The following is a 16,039-nucleotide window of genomic DNA, read 5'->3' as shown; positions in this document are numbered from 1 at the left end:
TTTCATGATCTCCTATCCATTTCGGTATGTTTGAGTAACATATGCTTCACTGTAAATAAACTTTGAGACATAGAGTGCCTCTCCTGACATATTTCCTTTCCATTTTTAGCAGCCTTTCCTTCTGCAATATTTTGTTCCTCATGAAAGATTTTTTGCCCTTTTACTGTTGATATTGTGTCTGTCTTGTGTGCCATATGTATTAGTAAATTAAGTAAATAGCTTTGATATCAAACTATTGTTACTTGAAAGTTCTTATACAACAGTGCAGTTTAAAATTGTGAATATAATATTGCAACTTATGAGAAAGACGTATTGAAGGATGATAGTCTGCATCTCAGAGGAGCTCTTATGTTGTTGATGACATGATACTAATATTGATTCAGTTGTACAGTCACATGCAAAATGTGATTGTAATCAAAACTCATGGTCCATGAAGTCGTTAGGAACTCAGAAGTCCTATTAACTCACTGAATGGGGCAATAGGTCCGAGGAGTAGAGGATGTTGGTGAAGGTTCTGGTTCACTGGAATGCCCAGCTCAGGCAGTTCAATTGAACTGATATCCACTGTAGCAACTGTTGACTATCTAGATCTTGGGTTAGGTCTGTAGATTTCCAAAAGATAATCAGTTTCTATTTGTGTTTTTTTTTACTCATTTTTAACTGCAATTGATCTTGTGTAGAAATCATGTATATGTATTTATATGAACATGTAGGTGCGTATAAGTGTATATGTGTGTGTGTGTGAGAGATGTATCTTTCTTCATCTGTTTCCTGACTCTAACTTGCTGAAGCAGGAAACGGTGGTCAAGTATGAAGTATGTGTGTGTATATATATATATATATATATATATATATATATATATATATATATCTTTCTTTCTTTCTTTCAAACTATTCACCATTTCCCGCATTAGCAAGGTAGCACTAAGAACAGAGGACTGGGCCTGTGAGGGAATATCCCCACCTGGCCCCATTCTCTGCTCCTTCTTTTGGGAAAAAAAAAAAAAATGAGGGGAGGATTTCCAGCCCCCCCGCTCCCTCCCCTTTTAGTCGCCTTTTACGACACGCAGGGAATACGTGGGAAGTATTCTTTCTCCCCTATCCCCAGGGATATATATATATATATATATGAGTGAGAGAGTATCGTTAAATTTTAGGGAGAATAAAAAGATGTTTTTGAAGGAGGTAAATAAAGTGCGTAAGACAAGAGAACAAATAGGAACATTGGTGAAGGGGCTAATGGGGAGGTGATAACAAGTAGTGGTGAAGTGAGAAGAAGATGGAGTGAGTATTTTGAAGGTTTGTTGAATGTGTTTAATGATAGAGTGGCAGATATAAGATGTTTTGGTTGAGGTGGTGTGCGAAGTGAGAGGGGTCAGGGAGAATGGTTTGATAAACAGAGAAGATGTAGTGAAATCTTTGCAGAAGATGAAAGCTGGCAAGGCAGCGGGATTGGATAGTCTTGCTGTGGAATTTATTAAAAAGGGGTGTGAATGTGTTGTTGACTGATTGGTGAGGACATTCATTGTATGTATGGTTCATGGTGAAGTGCCTGAGGGTTGGCAGAATGCATGCATAGTGCCATTGTACAAAGGCAAAGGGAATAAAGGTGAGTTTTCAAATTACAGAGGTATAAGTTTGTTGAGTATTCCTGGGAAGTTATATGGAAGGGTATTGATTGAGAGGGTGAAGGCATGTACAGAGCATCAGATTGGGGAAGAGCAGTGTGGTTTCAGAAGTGGTAAAAGATGTGTGGATCAGGTGTTTGCTTTGAAGAATGTATGTGAGAAATACTTAGAAAAACAGATGGATTTATATGTAGCATTTATGTATCTGGAGAAGGCATATGATGGAGTTGATAGAGATGCTCTGTGGAAGGTATTAAGTGTATATGGTGTGGGAGGTAAGTTGCTAGAAGCAGTGAAAAGTTTTTATCAAGGCTGTAAGGCATGTGTACAAGTAGGAAGAGAGGAAAGTGATTGGTTCCCAGTGAATGTAGGTTTGCGGCAGGGGTGTGTGATGTCTCCATGGTTGTTTAATTTATTTATGGGTGGGGTTGTTAGGGAGGTGAATGAAAGAGTTTTGGAGAGAGGGGCAAGTATGCAGTCTGTTGTGGATGAGAGAGCTTGGGAAGTGAGTCAATTGTTGTTCACTGATGATAGAGCACTGTTGGCTGATTTGGGTGAGAAAATGCAGAAGCTGGTGACTGAGTTTGGTAAAGTGTGTGAAAGCAGAAAGCTGAGAGTGAATGTGAATAAGAGCAAGGTTATTAGGTTTAGTAGGGTGGAGGGTCAATTCAATTGGGAGGTAAGTTCGAATGGAGAAAAACTGGAGGAAGTGAAATTGTTTTAGATATCTGGGAGTGGATTTAGCAGTGTGTAGAACCATTTAAATGCATTTCATGAGCTCATCCATTTCAGGATGTATGAGTAACATATGCTTAACTGAAAATAATTAAGAATTGTTGGAAATTGACATTGACAGACTCAATCAAGAAATCGTTAGTTGAGGGAGTTACATAACTTATCTTTTGCAGAATGGTCAGATGTGTTATCAAGGATTACTTTCTCATCTTTTCTGGTTATGCATGTTCGATAAACTTGGAAATCTCAAACTGAAGGGACAAATCATTAGTTCTTGAAAACACTATGCTGAATTAAGATCTGTTTGCTAACTTCCCATGAAAGTGTAAGGCAGCCCAAGATTTTCTGGATTGCTGTAATTTTCTTACTAGAGCCAACAACAGTACATTAAATCATAAGGTTTGCATTTGTAATGGTGTATAGAAAAACAAAGTCTCTTATTGCAGACTTTCATTGTGGAAGACCTTTATTGCAGCCTATGAATCCCATGTCATGTAATGCCTACCATAAAAGCCAATTTTCAGTAGCATTTTATTGAAATCTTACGATAAGGAACACAATTCAGAATACAATTCAGAAAAAGCCTGGCCATAAAAGGTACTTCTACATCTACATTTTACTTTCATACTAAAACTGTCTTCAAACAATTTTCTGTGGAAAGTGTTTTGCATTTTCCTAAATTCATGCAGCCAACCTACATAGTCTTGGAGATATTTACTTAGTGTTTTAGAAGACATGTGACAAATACTGTATATGACTCTTAATGCCAGAGATACTTGCTCCAGTAACTCTTTGTTGTTTATACCAATCAGAAAATCTTGTCATGCTCTTCATCTATGGTTGTAACCATTTCCACCATTTTCAACATATTTTTGGTTTTCTTACTGCTCCAGGTTTAGTGTTTAAGCTAAAGATTTGACACTTAGCCAAGCAATTTTTGATACAGTTGTTGGTTTTTTAAGATTATGGTGTATCAGTAGTGTTTTCAAACTCACTGTATCTAATTTTTCCTGGTGCTGTAATTTGAATGGCATCTGAGATAATTAAGTGCTCATACTTTATAGTAGAATTTAACATGGAACACATTGTGTGTTGCAGCCTTGCCAAAGGTGATGTTTTACTAGTGTTATGACCTGATACAGGTGAACATTGTAACTTTTTCATACTTGTTTGCTGTTTCCTGCATTAGCAAGTTATTGCCAGAAAAGATGAAAAAAAAATGGTCTCATTCACTCTCATCCAACCAGGCCCCACAGACCTTCCCATGGTTCCCCTGACCACTTCATATGTTCTAGTTCAACCCATTGACAGCATGGTGTTCCCTGCATACCACAGTACTCCAGTATGCTATATCCTTTACATGTTTCACACCCTCCTTCATGTTCAGATCATTAAGCTTCTAAGCATCTTTTACTTCTTCCTTCCATAATGTTGTTGTACCTCTTTTCCTTGTTCCCTCCACTTCTGACATGTATTCCCTCTTAGTCCTCCTTTTTTTCCTCATCCTCTCCATATGTCTAAATCGTTTCAGAATGCCTTCCTCAGTTCTCATACATGCTCCTATCACTACCAAACTTCTCTTTTACCCAATCAATTCTTATTCAGTCAACCTTACTCACACCACATAACGTTCTCATTAATTTGATTTCTAACGCATCTGCCCACATTACATTTTTGTTGTTAGCCCATACCTTGTGCCCACATCCCCATCTTTGCTTTTAAAAACTGACCTTTCTTTCCATAAATTCCTCAGTGTGCCCTGAACCTTTGCCCTTTCCTCACCCACCCTCTGGCTCATTTCACCTTCCATGGTTCCATTCACTGTCATATCCACTCTCAGATATCTAAAACACTCCTTTTCCTCCAAGTTCTCTCCATTCAAGTTAGCATACAGAAGAACTTTTCTGTCATTTTTGTTAAACCTAGTAACCTAGCTTGTATTCACATATAACCCCACATTTCACACACAGCTGCTTATGAAATAAGGCATGTCTCCAGGCTTAAAAAGTGCCCCTTTGAATTCAAATGAGGACTGAAAGAGGCAACCCATGATAGTATGGGTGCATTCACTTGTGCTGAGCACACATAACCTTGGTTGGAGAGGTTAAAGGGTTGCTTTAAGTCCATGACTATCATTGTTTGTGCCTCCTTAGTAACAGGAAAAACATGCAGGATTTTCCTTTTATAACATCTGTATGCTTTTCTACTCTTACCACATGAATTTCTGAGTTTCTGATGTCTTTCACTACCACTGACAGCCTGAGAAGGACCTAATGGTCTGTTTCTTTTTGAATTTCATTGTATTCCTATGTAAGAAATTGATCAAGATGAATTTGAGACCAAAGTTGGTTGTTGGAGACAAGAGTGTGAAAATCTGGTAATCAGACTAATTGAAGGATCATTCTATTCATACAGTTTGCTTTTTGGATGAATTCTTTTTTCAGAATTATGCCTAAAGTTTTCAAGTTTTAGAGTAGTATTATGAACAGCCTTGTTTGTTTTATAGGTGAAATTATGTCTGATATTTGATCAATGATATTTTCTTCCTCCTTTGTTAGCTGTACAGATTGTAGTGTTAACTGTTTTAATGTAATCTGAATTGCCCTTTAATTCCAGTATAATTGCATTTTATGTTGCAGAATATGTGTTTGAGGACAACCCAGATAGTGGGAAACTAGAGCAACAAATGAGAGGGGATGGACCACCAGTTGTCTTTGCTGTCCACAAGAACCTTACCGTCCTAGTCAAAATGGTTAAATGTAAGTAGAAAGGTTTGTGAATAACCTTATTGTTTGAGGATCACATTGAAAGGGCAAAGTCATGTTGTAGTCATAGAGAAGCAGATATTTTTTGTATATTATATTGAAGTTGTTAAGTTTTGAATACATTATATATACATATTGTTGTACTCTTTCTCTTTACGTCATACTTGTTCAGTGTTTTCTGTGAGAGCAAGGTACTGTCCAGAACAGATGACTAAGCCGTAGTTTTTATATATGAATTTAAGTACAGTTGAATAGCAAAAGATAGCATTGTTATTTGTTATTTCATCATGAATTTTTATTTTTCATTTTTGTATATCTCTGAATATATATGCTGTATACTGGTACTTAATAAATGAATTAAAGAGTGCTGGCAATCACAGAGCATCTGACAGGGAAGAAGCATTGTGACCTCAGGAGTGTCATAGAATCTGTGGACTGGATGTTTACTTCAAAGAATATTTGAGGAATGCTTGGAGAGAGAGAGAGGTTTGTATGTGGCATTTATGGACCTGGAGAAAACGTATGATAGGATTAAGAGAGATACTTTGTGAAAAATTTAATAAAAGTAAATGGTTTCGGAGGAGAGCTACAAAATGCAGCATGAAGTTTTTACCAGGAGAATATGGTATGGTTGGATGTAGAGAGGAAGGAGTGTGCATGATTGTAGGTAAAGTTGGATCTACATCAAGAGTATGAGACATCAACATGGCTCTTTGATATGTGTATGAATGAGTCATTGAGGGACTTAAACATATGGATCTTGGAGTGAAGGAAATTGAGAAGTTTTTTTTTTTTTTTTTTTTTTTTTTTTTTTTATACTTTGTCGCTGTCTCCCGCGTTTGCGAGGTAGCGCAAGGAAACAGACGAAAGAAATGGCCCAACCCTCCCCATACACATGTACATACACACGTCCACACACGCAAATATACATACCTACACAGCTTTCCATGGTTTACCCCGGACGCTTCACATGCCTTGATTCAATCCACTGACAGCACGTCAACCCCTGTATACCACATCGCTCCAATTCACTCTATTCCTTGCCCTCCTTTCACCCTCCTGCATGTTCAGGCCCCGATCACACAAAATCCTCTTCACTCCATCTTTCCACCTCCAATTTGGTCTCCCTCTTCTCCTCGTTCCCTCCACCTCCGACACATATATCCTCTTGGTCAATCTTTCCTCACTCATTCTCTCCATGTGCCCAAACCATTTCAAAACACCCTCTTCTGCTCTCTCAACCACGCTCTTTTTATTTCCACACATCTCTCTCACCCTTACGTTACTTACTCGATCAAACCACCTCACACCACACATTGTCCTCAAACATCTCATTTCCAGCACATCCATCCTCCTGCGCACAACTCTATCCATAGCCCACGCCTCGCAACCATACAACATTGTTGGAACTACTATTCCTTCAAACATACCCATTTTTGCTTTCCGGGATAATGTTCTCGACTTCCACACATTTTTCAAGGCTCCCAAAATTTTCGCCCCCTCCCCCACCCTATGATCCACTTCCGCTTCCATGGTTCCATCCGCTGACAGATCCACTCCCAGATATCTAAAACACTTCACTTCCTCCAGTTTTTCTCCATTCAAACTCACCTCCCAATTGACTTGACCCTCAACCCTACTGTACCTAATAACCTTGCTCTTATTCACATTTACTCTTAACTTTCTTCTTCCACACACTTTACCAAACTCCGTCACCAGCTTCTGCAGTTTCTCACATGAATCCGCCACCAGCGCTGTATCATCAGCGAACAACAACTGACTCACTTCCCAAGCTCTCTCATCCCCAACAGACTTCATACTTGCCCCTCTTTCCAAGACTCTTGCATTTACCTCCCTAACAACCCCATCCATAAACAAATTAAACAACCATGGAGACATCACACACCCCTGCCGCAAACCTACATTCACTGAGAACCAATCACTTTCCTCTCTTCCTACACGTACACATGCCTTACATCCTCGATAAAAACTTTTCACTGCTTCTAACAACTTGCCTCCCACACCATATATTCTTAATACCTTCCACAGAGCATCTCTATCAACTCTATCATATGCCTTCTCCAGATCCATAAATGCTACATACAAATCCATTTGCTTTTCTAAGTATTTCTCACATACATTCTTCAAAGCAAACACCTGATCCACACATCCTCTCCCACTTCTGAAACCACACTGCTCTTCCCCAATCTGATGCTCTGTACATGCCTTCACCCTCTCAATCAATACCCTCCCATATAATTTACCAGGAATACTCAACAAACTTATACCTCTGTAATTTGAGCACTCACTCTTATCCCCTTTGCCTTTGTACAATGGCACTATGCACGCATTCCGCCAATCCTCAGGCACCTCACCATGAGTCAAACATACATTAAATAACCTTACCAACCAGTCAACAATACAGTCACCCCCTTTTTTAATAAATTCCACTGCAATACCATCCAAACCTGCTGCCTTGCCGGCTTTCATCTTCCGCAAAGCTTTTACTACCTCTTCTCTGTTTACCAAATCATTTTCCCTAACCCTCTCACTTTGCACACCACCTCGACCCAAACACCCTATATCTGCCACTCTGTCATCAGACACATTCAACAGACCTTCAAAATACTCATTCCATCTCCTTCTCACATCACCACTACTTGTTATCACCTCCCCATTTACGCCCTTCACTGAAGTTCCCATTTGCTCCCTTGTCTTACGCACCCTATTTACCTCCTTCCAGAACATCTTTTTATTCTCCCTAAAATTTACTGATAGTCTCTCACCCCAACTCTCATTTGCCCTTTTTTTCACCTCTTGCACCTTTCTCTTGACCTCCTGTCTCTTTCTTTTATACTTCTCCCACTCAATTGCATTTTTTCCCTGCAAAAATCGTCCAAATGCCTCTCTCTTCTCTTTCACTAATACTCTTACTTCTTCATCCCACCACTCACTACCCTTTCTAAACAGCCCACCTCCCACTCTTCTCATGCCACAAGCATCTTTTGCGCAATCCATCACTGATTCCCTAAATACATCCCATTCCTCCCCCACTCCCCTTACTTCCATTGTTCTCACCTTTTTCCATTTTGTACACAGTCTCTCCTGATACTTCTTCACACAGGTCTCCTTCCCAAGCTCACTTACTCTCACCACCTTCTTCACCCCAACATTCACTCTTTTTTTCTGAAAACCCATACTAATCTTCACCTTAGCCTCCACAAGATAATGATCAGACATCCCTCCAGTTGCACCTCTCAGCACATTGACATCCAAAAGTCTCTCTTTCGCACGCCTGTCAATTAACACGTAATCCAATAACGCTCTCTGGCCATCTCTCCTACTTACATAAGTATACTTATGTATATCTCGCTTTTTAAACCAGGTATTCCCAATCATCAATCCTTTTTCAGCACATAAATCTACAAGCTCTTCACCATTTCCATTTACAACACTGAACACCCCATGCATACCAATTATTCCCTCAACTGCCACATTACTCACCTTTGCATTCAAATCACCCATCACTAATTGAGAAGTAAATGTGAATAAAAGCAAGGTTTGTTAATAAAAGTAAGGTCATTAGGTGTAGTAGGGTTGTGGAACAGATTAGTTAGGGTTGGAGTTTGAATGGAGAAAACTTGGAGAGAGTGAAGTATCTTGGATACCAGGGAGTGGACATGGCAGCAAATGGAACCATGGAAGCAGAAGTAAGTCTTAGGTGGTTGATGGGGGCGAAGGTTCTAGGAGCACTGAAGAATGTGTAGAATTATATATTGTTATCTGGGAGGGCAAAAAACATATGGATCTTAGAGTGAAGGAAGTTGAGAAGTGAATGTGAATAAAATCAAGGTTATTAGGTGTAGTAGTAGGGTTGTGGAACAGATTAGTTGGGGTTGGAGTTTGAATGGAGAAAACTTGAAGAAAATGAAGTGTTTTGGATACCAGGGAGTGGACATGGCAGCAAATGGAACCATAGAAGTGGAAGTAAGTCCTAGGTGGTTGAGGGGTGAAGGTTCTAGGAGCACTGAAGAATGTGTAGAGAGATAGATTGTTATCTGGGAGGGCAAAAGTGGGTATGTTTGATATTATAGTATCCCAACAATATTATATGGATGTGAGGTATATTCTGTCAATAAGGCTGTGTGGAGGAGGGTGGATATGTTGGAAATGAAATGTTTGAGGACAATATGTGATTGGTTTGATTGAGTAAGAAATGAAAGGGTGAGAGGGAGTGTGGTTGAGAGGGTCGAAGAGGATGTGCTGAGATAGTCTGGACATAGGGGTAGAATGAGTAAGGAAAGTTTGACAAAGAGGATATATGTGTCAGAAGTGGAGGAAGCAAGGAGAACAAGGTAGACTAAGTTGGAGATGGAAGGATGGAGTGAAAAGATTTTTAGAGACTGGGACCCAAACACGCAAGAGGGTGAAATGCATGCAAGGGATAGAGTGAATTGGAACAATGTGATGTATTAAGGCCACTGTGCTGGCTACTGACTGAACCAGGGCATGTAAAGCATCCAGGTTAAACCATGGAAAGGCCTGCAGGCCCTGGATGTGGATAGCGAGCTGTGGTTTTGATGCATTACAAATGGCAGCTAGAGAATGGATGTGAGCCTTGTCAAATTCCTGATGCTACCTTGCTAATGTGGGAAATGATGATCAAGTATAAAAAGAATCTTTTTAGGAGATTGAATGTTGACCCATCCACTGTGGCTATGCTGTATCTTTAGTATGCCCTGAGTTTGGTCATTTTCAGTGAATTTTTAAAAGAATGTCAATGTGAGTAAATTAGGCCATTTCTTTGTCTGTTCCTGGCACTACTTTGTTGATACGGGAAATAGCAAACACATATGAAAATGATAAATCTTGGAAGTCACAGGTAATGGATGATTGTAGGAGGGTGTAGAATAGTCACCTAGTTTTGGGTGAAGCTGTATCAGTGTATGATACTGAAATGAAAAAAAAAGGTTTTGAAGCAAAGGTAAAACAGTCAAGCAACCACAAGCATAAAGTCAGAATAACACTTATTCAAAACTTATGAAGGAATACCATCTAGTCCATGCATCTTGTTTTGCTCCAAACAGAAGAGTGCGTTTTGGACTTAGCAGAAAGAGATTATAAAAAGAGGCATAGGATCAATAAATAGCAATACTCCTGAAACAGGAGTTGTGGGAGTATGTGATAGAATGTAAGAAAGTAAATTCTCGATTAATATGGGTAAAACTGAAAGTTGATGGAGAGAGATGGGTGATTATTGGTGCATATGCACCTGGGCATGAGAAGAAAGATCATGAGAGGCAAGTGTTTTGGGAGCAGCTGAATGAGTGTGTTAGTGGTTTTGATGCACGAGACCGGGTTATAGTGATGGGTGATTTGAATGCAAAGGTGAGTAATGTGGCAGTTGAGGGAATAATTGGTATACATGGGGTGTTCAGTGTTGTAAATGAAAATGGTGAAGAGCTTGTAGATTTATGTGCTGAAAAAGGACTGATGATTGGGAATACCTGGTTTAAAAAGTCAGATATACATAAGTATACTTATGTAAGTAGGAGAGATGGCCAGAGAGCGTTATTGGATTACGTGTTAATTGACAGGCGCGCGAAAGAGAGACTTTTGGATGTTAATGTGCTGAGAGGTGCAACTGGAGGGATGTCTGATCATTATCTTGTGGAGGCTAAGGTGAAGATTTGTATGGGTTTTCAAAAAAGAAGAGTGAATGTTGGGGTGAAGAGGGTGGTGAGAGTGAGTGAGCTTGGGAAGGAGACTTGTGTGAGGAAGTACCAGGAGAGACTGAGTACAGAATGGAAAAAGGTGAGAACAATGGAAGTAAGGGGAGTGGGGGAGGAATGGGATGTATTTAGGGAATCAGTGATGGATTGCGCAAAAGATGCTTGTGGCATGAGAAGAGTGGGAGATGGGTTGATTAGAAAGGGTAGTGAGTGGTGGGATGAAGAAGTAAGAGTATTAGTGAAAGAGAAGAGAGAGGCATTTGGACGATTTTTGCAGGGAAAAAATGCAATTGAGTGGGAGATGTATAAAAGAAAGAGACAGGAGGTCAAGAGAAAGGTGCAAGAGGTGAAAAAAAGGGCAAATGAGAGTTGGGGTGAGAGAGTATCATTAAATTTTAGGGAGAATAAAAAGATGTTCTGGAAGGAGGTAAATAAAGTGCGTAAGACAAGGGAGCAAATGGGAACTTCAGTGAAGGGCGCAAATGGGGAGGTGATAACAAGTAGTGGTGATGTGAGAAGGAGATGGAGTGAGTATTTTGAAGGTTTGTTGAATATGTTTGATGATAGAGTGGCAGATATAGGGTGTTTTGGTCGAGGTGGTGTGCAAAGTGAGAGGGTTAGGGAAAATGATTTGGTAAGCAGAGAAGAGGTAGTAAAAGCTTTGCGGAAGATGAAAGCCGGCAAGGCAGCAGGTTTGGATGGTATTGCAGTGGAATTTATTAAAAAAGGGGGTGACTGGATTGTTGACTGGTTGGTAAGGTTATTTAATGTATGTATGGCTCATGGTGAGGTGCCTGAGGATTGGCGGAATGCGTGCATAGTGCCATTGTACAAAGGCAAAGGGGATAAGAGTGAGTGCTCAAATTACAGAGGTATAAGTTTGTTGAGCGGGGGGCTGGAAATCCTCCCCTCTTTTTTTTTTTCCAAAGGAAGGAACAGAGAAGGGGGCTGGATGAGGATGTTTCCTCACAGGCCCAGTCCTCTGTTCTTAACGCTACCTCGCTGATGCGGGAAATGGCGAATAGTATGAAAGAAAGAAAGAAGTTTGTTGAGTATTCCTGGTAAATTATATGGGAGGGTATTGATTGAGAGGGTGAAGGCATGTACAGAGCATCAGATTGGGGAAGAGCAGTGTGGTTTCAGAAGTGGTAGAGGATGTGTGGATCAGGTGTTTGCTTTGAAGAATGTATGTGAGAAATACTTAGAAAAGCAAATGGATTTGTATGTAGCATTTATGGATCTGGAGAAGGCATATGATAGAGTTGATAGAGATGCTCTGTGGAAGGTATTAAGAATATATGGTGTGGGAGGCAAGTTGTTAGAAGCAGTGAAAGGTTTTTATCGAGGATGTAAGGCATGTGTACGTTTAGGAAGAGAGGAAAGTGATTGGTTCTCAGTGAATGTAGGTTTGCGGCAGGGGTGTGTGATGTCTCCATGGTTGTTTAATTTGTTTATGGATGGGGTTGTTAGGGAGGTGAATGCAAGAGTTTTGGAAAGAGGGGCAAGTATGAAGTCTGTTGGGGATGAGAGAGCTTGGGAAGTGAGTCAGTTGTTGTTCGCTGATGATACAGCGCTGGTGGCTGATTCATGTGAGAAACTGCAGAAGCTGGTGACTGAGTTTGGTAAAGTGTGTGAAAGAAGAAAGTTAAGAGTAAATGTGAATAAGAGCAAGGTTATTAGGTACAGTAGGGTTGAGGGTCAAGTCAATTGGGAGGTGAGTTTGAATGGAGAAAAACTGGAGGAAGTGAAGTGTTTTAGATATCTGGGAGTGGATCTGGCAGCGGATGGAACCATGGAAGCGGAAGTGGATCATAGGGTGGGGGAGGGGGCGAAAATTCTGGGAGCCTTGAAGAATGTGTGGAAGTCGAGAACATTATCTCGGAAAGCAAAAATGAGTATGTTTGAAGGAATAGTGGTTCCAACAATGTTGTATGGTTGCGAGGCGTGGGCTATGGATAGAGTGGTGCGCAGGAGGATGGATGTGCTGGAAATGAGATGTTTGAGGACAATGTGTGGTGTGAGGTGGTTTGATCGAGTAAGTAACGTAAGGGTAAGAGAGATGTGTGGAAATAAAAAGAGCATGGTTGAGAGAGCAGAAGAGGGTGTTTTGAAATGGTTTGGGCACATGGAGAGAATGAGTGAGGAAAGATTGACCAAGAGGATATATGTGTCGGAGGTGGAGGGAACGAGGAGAAGAGGGAGACCAAATTGGAGGTGGAAAGATGGAGTGAAAAAGATTTTGTGTGATCGGGGCCTGAACATGCAGGAGGGTGAAAGGAGGGCAAGGAATAGAGTGAATTGGAGCGATGTAGTATACCGGGGTTGACGTGCTGTCAGTGGATTGAATCAGGGCATGTGAAGCGTCTGGGGTAAACCATGGAAAGCTGTGTAGGTATGTATATTTGCGTGTGTGGACGTATGTATATACATGTGTATGGGGTGGGTTGGGCCATTTCTTTCGTCTGTTTCCTTGCGCTACCTCGCAAACGCGGGAGACAGCGAAAAAAAAAAAAAAAAAAGGATCAATAAATGGTACATCAGGGTGAAAGGAAACTGAGAAGTAATTCCAAGTGGAATTAGAGATATAGTGAGAAAATGAAGGAAGGGCTTTGTCAGCTCCTTATTATTTATCTTTTTCTTGGACTTCTTCGAATGGAGTATGGAAGCTATGGCACCTACAACTGTGCTCTTTGAATGGAGTATGGAAGCTATGGCACCTACAACTGTGCTGTTTGAATGGAGTACGGAAGCTATGGCACCTACAACTGTGCTCTTTCTTAATTTTGTATTGTATTTAATTTTTATGAAATGCAAGAACGTAATATTTAGATCAAATTTAATATGAAAGTATGATATAGTGTTTTATTAGTTATGCACTGTGGAAATTTAGATGAATTTGTTTGAGAGTTATTTAAAATGAATATGCTCTTTTGTCTTTCAGTGGAGTGTTGTGTGGGTGTTGAGGTGTGGAATATAGCAACACGTGGCTTATGTACGGTGGGTCAGGAAGAGATGGTAGTCCTCTTGGAGGTTGCCCCTGGTGAAAAACACCCTCCTAGAGACATATTTGCCTTCTTCCATACTGTGTATCAGCAAGCTAATCAGGGTTAGTCCATTATTTTTTCCCCATAGTATATAAGTATTGTATAGGGGGGAAAGAATACTTCCCACGTTTTCCCTGCGTGTCGTAGAAGGCAACTGAAAGGGGAGGGAGCGGGGAGCTGGAAATCCTTCCCTCTCATTTTTATATATTTCCAAAAGGGGAGCAGAGAAGGGGGCCAAGTGAGGATATTCCCTCAAAGGCTCAGTCCTCTGTTCTTAGCGCTACCTCGCTAATGCGGGAAATGGCAAATAGTATGAAAAAAATAAATACAGAGGCTACCAGATTCTGCCTGCTTATGGTTACACTGTGTGTGGCAAGTGACCTTCAGCGAGGTTGGCTCATTGGAGTTATCTCATCAAAGGCCTTTACACCTCAAAAAAGTTTATACTTTCCTTGCTTCTGAGTGTAGCACAAATTTGAAACTTTAGGATTTCTTGGAAAGATTTAGGAACTCTTGGAAAGGGGATACTGGGGTGATATAATGATACTAACAGTGATGATGATAATAATGATAAGATAACATTGATATAATGATGATGTAATGTGATGAATATTAGTATTTGTTTTACTTACTTTATTTGGAATTGCCCAGGACCCTCTCCTGAGAAGGTGTCTTTGTGTTTTGTTTTATTTATTTTATTTGGAATGGCCCAGGACCCTCTCCTGAGAAGGTGTCTTTGTGTTACCCAAGACCTTTCCAGAGGCTCCTCCAGCTTTGCCTACTTCCCGTAACAGGGAAATCATGGACTTCTTTTGAGTAAGAAATTCTTAACAAGACTGTATTCCCAATGTTACAACCTTATTAAAGGTGACATTTTCCTCATGATGAAACCTCATGCAGACTGTGTTCAGTCACACCATAAACTAGTGGTAGTAGATATCAACAGTGTATTTAACACTGTCCCCCAACACAACCTTACACAAAAGATGCTTGACAGTACCCTCCACAACATGACAGAAAGTGGTTGGCCAGTTTCATGGCTGGCTACCTTGCTAGAGTTACTAACTCTGGCTTCACCTGTAAAACCCTTAAACTTTTCAATGGAGTTCCTAAGGAGCAGTTCTCTCTCTAACTCTCTTCAGCCTTTTCTCACATGGCCACCTATTACCTCCAGCAAACTACAACATAAAGGTCCTCTCATATGCAAATAACATAACAATCACATCACAACACCCTGACACCACATTAGCAACAGCAAACATGCACCACCACTTTACATATTTGAAACAATGACTAACCTGGAACCGAATGCCAGCATCTCCACAGAAGTCTTCAGTCTTTCTTATTACCCCAGCCAGACATTAATCCAGCTCACACGCTCCAGTCACTTTGAATGAACAGTCACTCACCCTGAACTTTTGAACAAAACACATACCATCTCTGGCACCACTTATGACACTAATCTAATAACATCAACACAAAAGTAGCACACAAGCTAATTTCAGTCAAAACTCCAGTTGGCACCAGATTTGGACAAGAAAAATATTCCTTCAGCATCTTCTGAAAATATTTCTTCTGCTCTCTCAAAAATAACATAAACTATCTGCCAGATACACAAAATAGAGCACTCAGAACAATCTCTGGCTACTTAGCAACCAAAATTACTCAATTCTTCTACTCAAGAAACAGAGATCCTCCTTGTGCAATCCCACCTCTGAATGCTCGGCACTCATTCTTTGCAGTAGCAATAGACTCGTCCTACCCAAAAGTACCCATAACTACCCACTCACCCAAAAGAAACATGAAGCCTACCCCTACCTCACACTTCACCTACCTCTACAAACAGATACCCTTCACCCCTGATCCCCAAACAAACATAACATTAGTAAAATGCATACACATTAAAATGACCTGACAGTTTTTTATCATGTGCCATCTCAACTCAGTCATAAACATGACTCCAACAGACATACATCCATCTGGAACAATCCTTCCATACAAATATGAGTCACACTCTTCTGTCTGTGCTCTGGACATCACCCACTGCCAAATTACCACAAACACTGATTCATCAAAGTCCAGGACCCTTCGTGTCCAGGTTGCAACATCCACAATGAAGACACCGAACACATACT

At 40.4% G+C, this 16,039-nt stretch overlaps 1 protein-coding gene across 6 annotated transcripts in view; it reads left to right on the top strand.

The window, feature by feature from the left end:
* The window catches only part of Sara (Smad anchor for receptor activation), a 76,197-nt gene that overhangs the window by 41,136 nt on the left and 19,022 nt on the right, over positions 1 to 16,039 (top strand). For all 6 annotated transcript variants that reach the window (XM_071677493.1, XM_071677490.1, XM_071677494.1 and 3 more), the window contains 2 exons: positions 5,003 to 5,122; positions 13,802 to 13,966. In XM_071677493.1, the coding sequence (XP_071533594.1) occupies positions 5,003 to 5,122; positions 13,802 to 13,966 (285 nt within the window). The remainder of the gene's footprint in view (positions 1 to 5,002; positions 5,123 to 13,801; positions 13,967 to 16,039) is intronic.

This window comes from Panulirus ornatus, chromosome 25 (assembly GCF_036320965.1).
Source record: "Panulirus ornatus isolate Po-2019 chromosome 25, ASM3632096v1, whole genome shotgun sequence".
NCBI lineage: Eukaryota > Metazoa > Arthropoda > Malacostraca > Decapoda > Palinuridae > Panulirus > Panulirus ornatus.
This window is presented reverse-complemented; position numbering and strand designations above follow the sequence as displayed.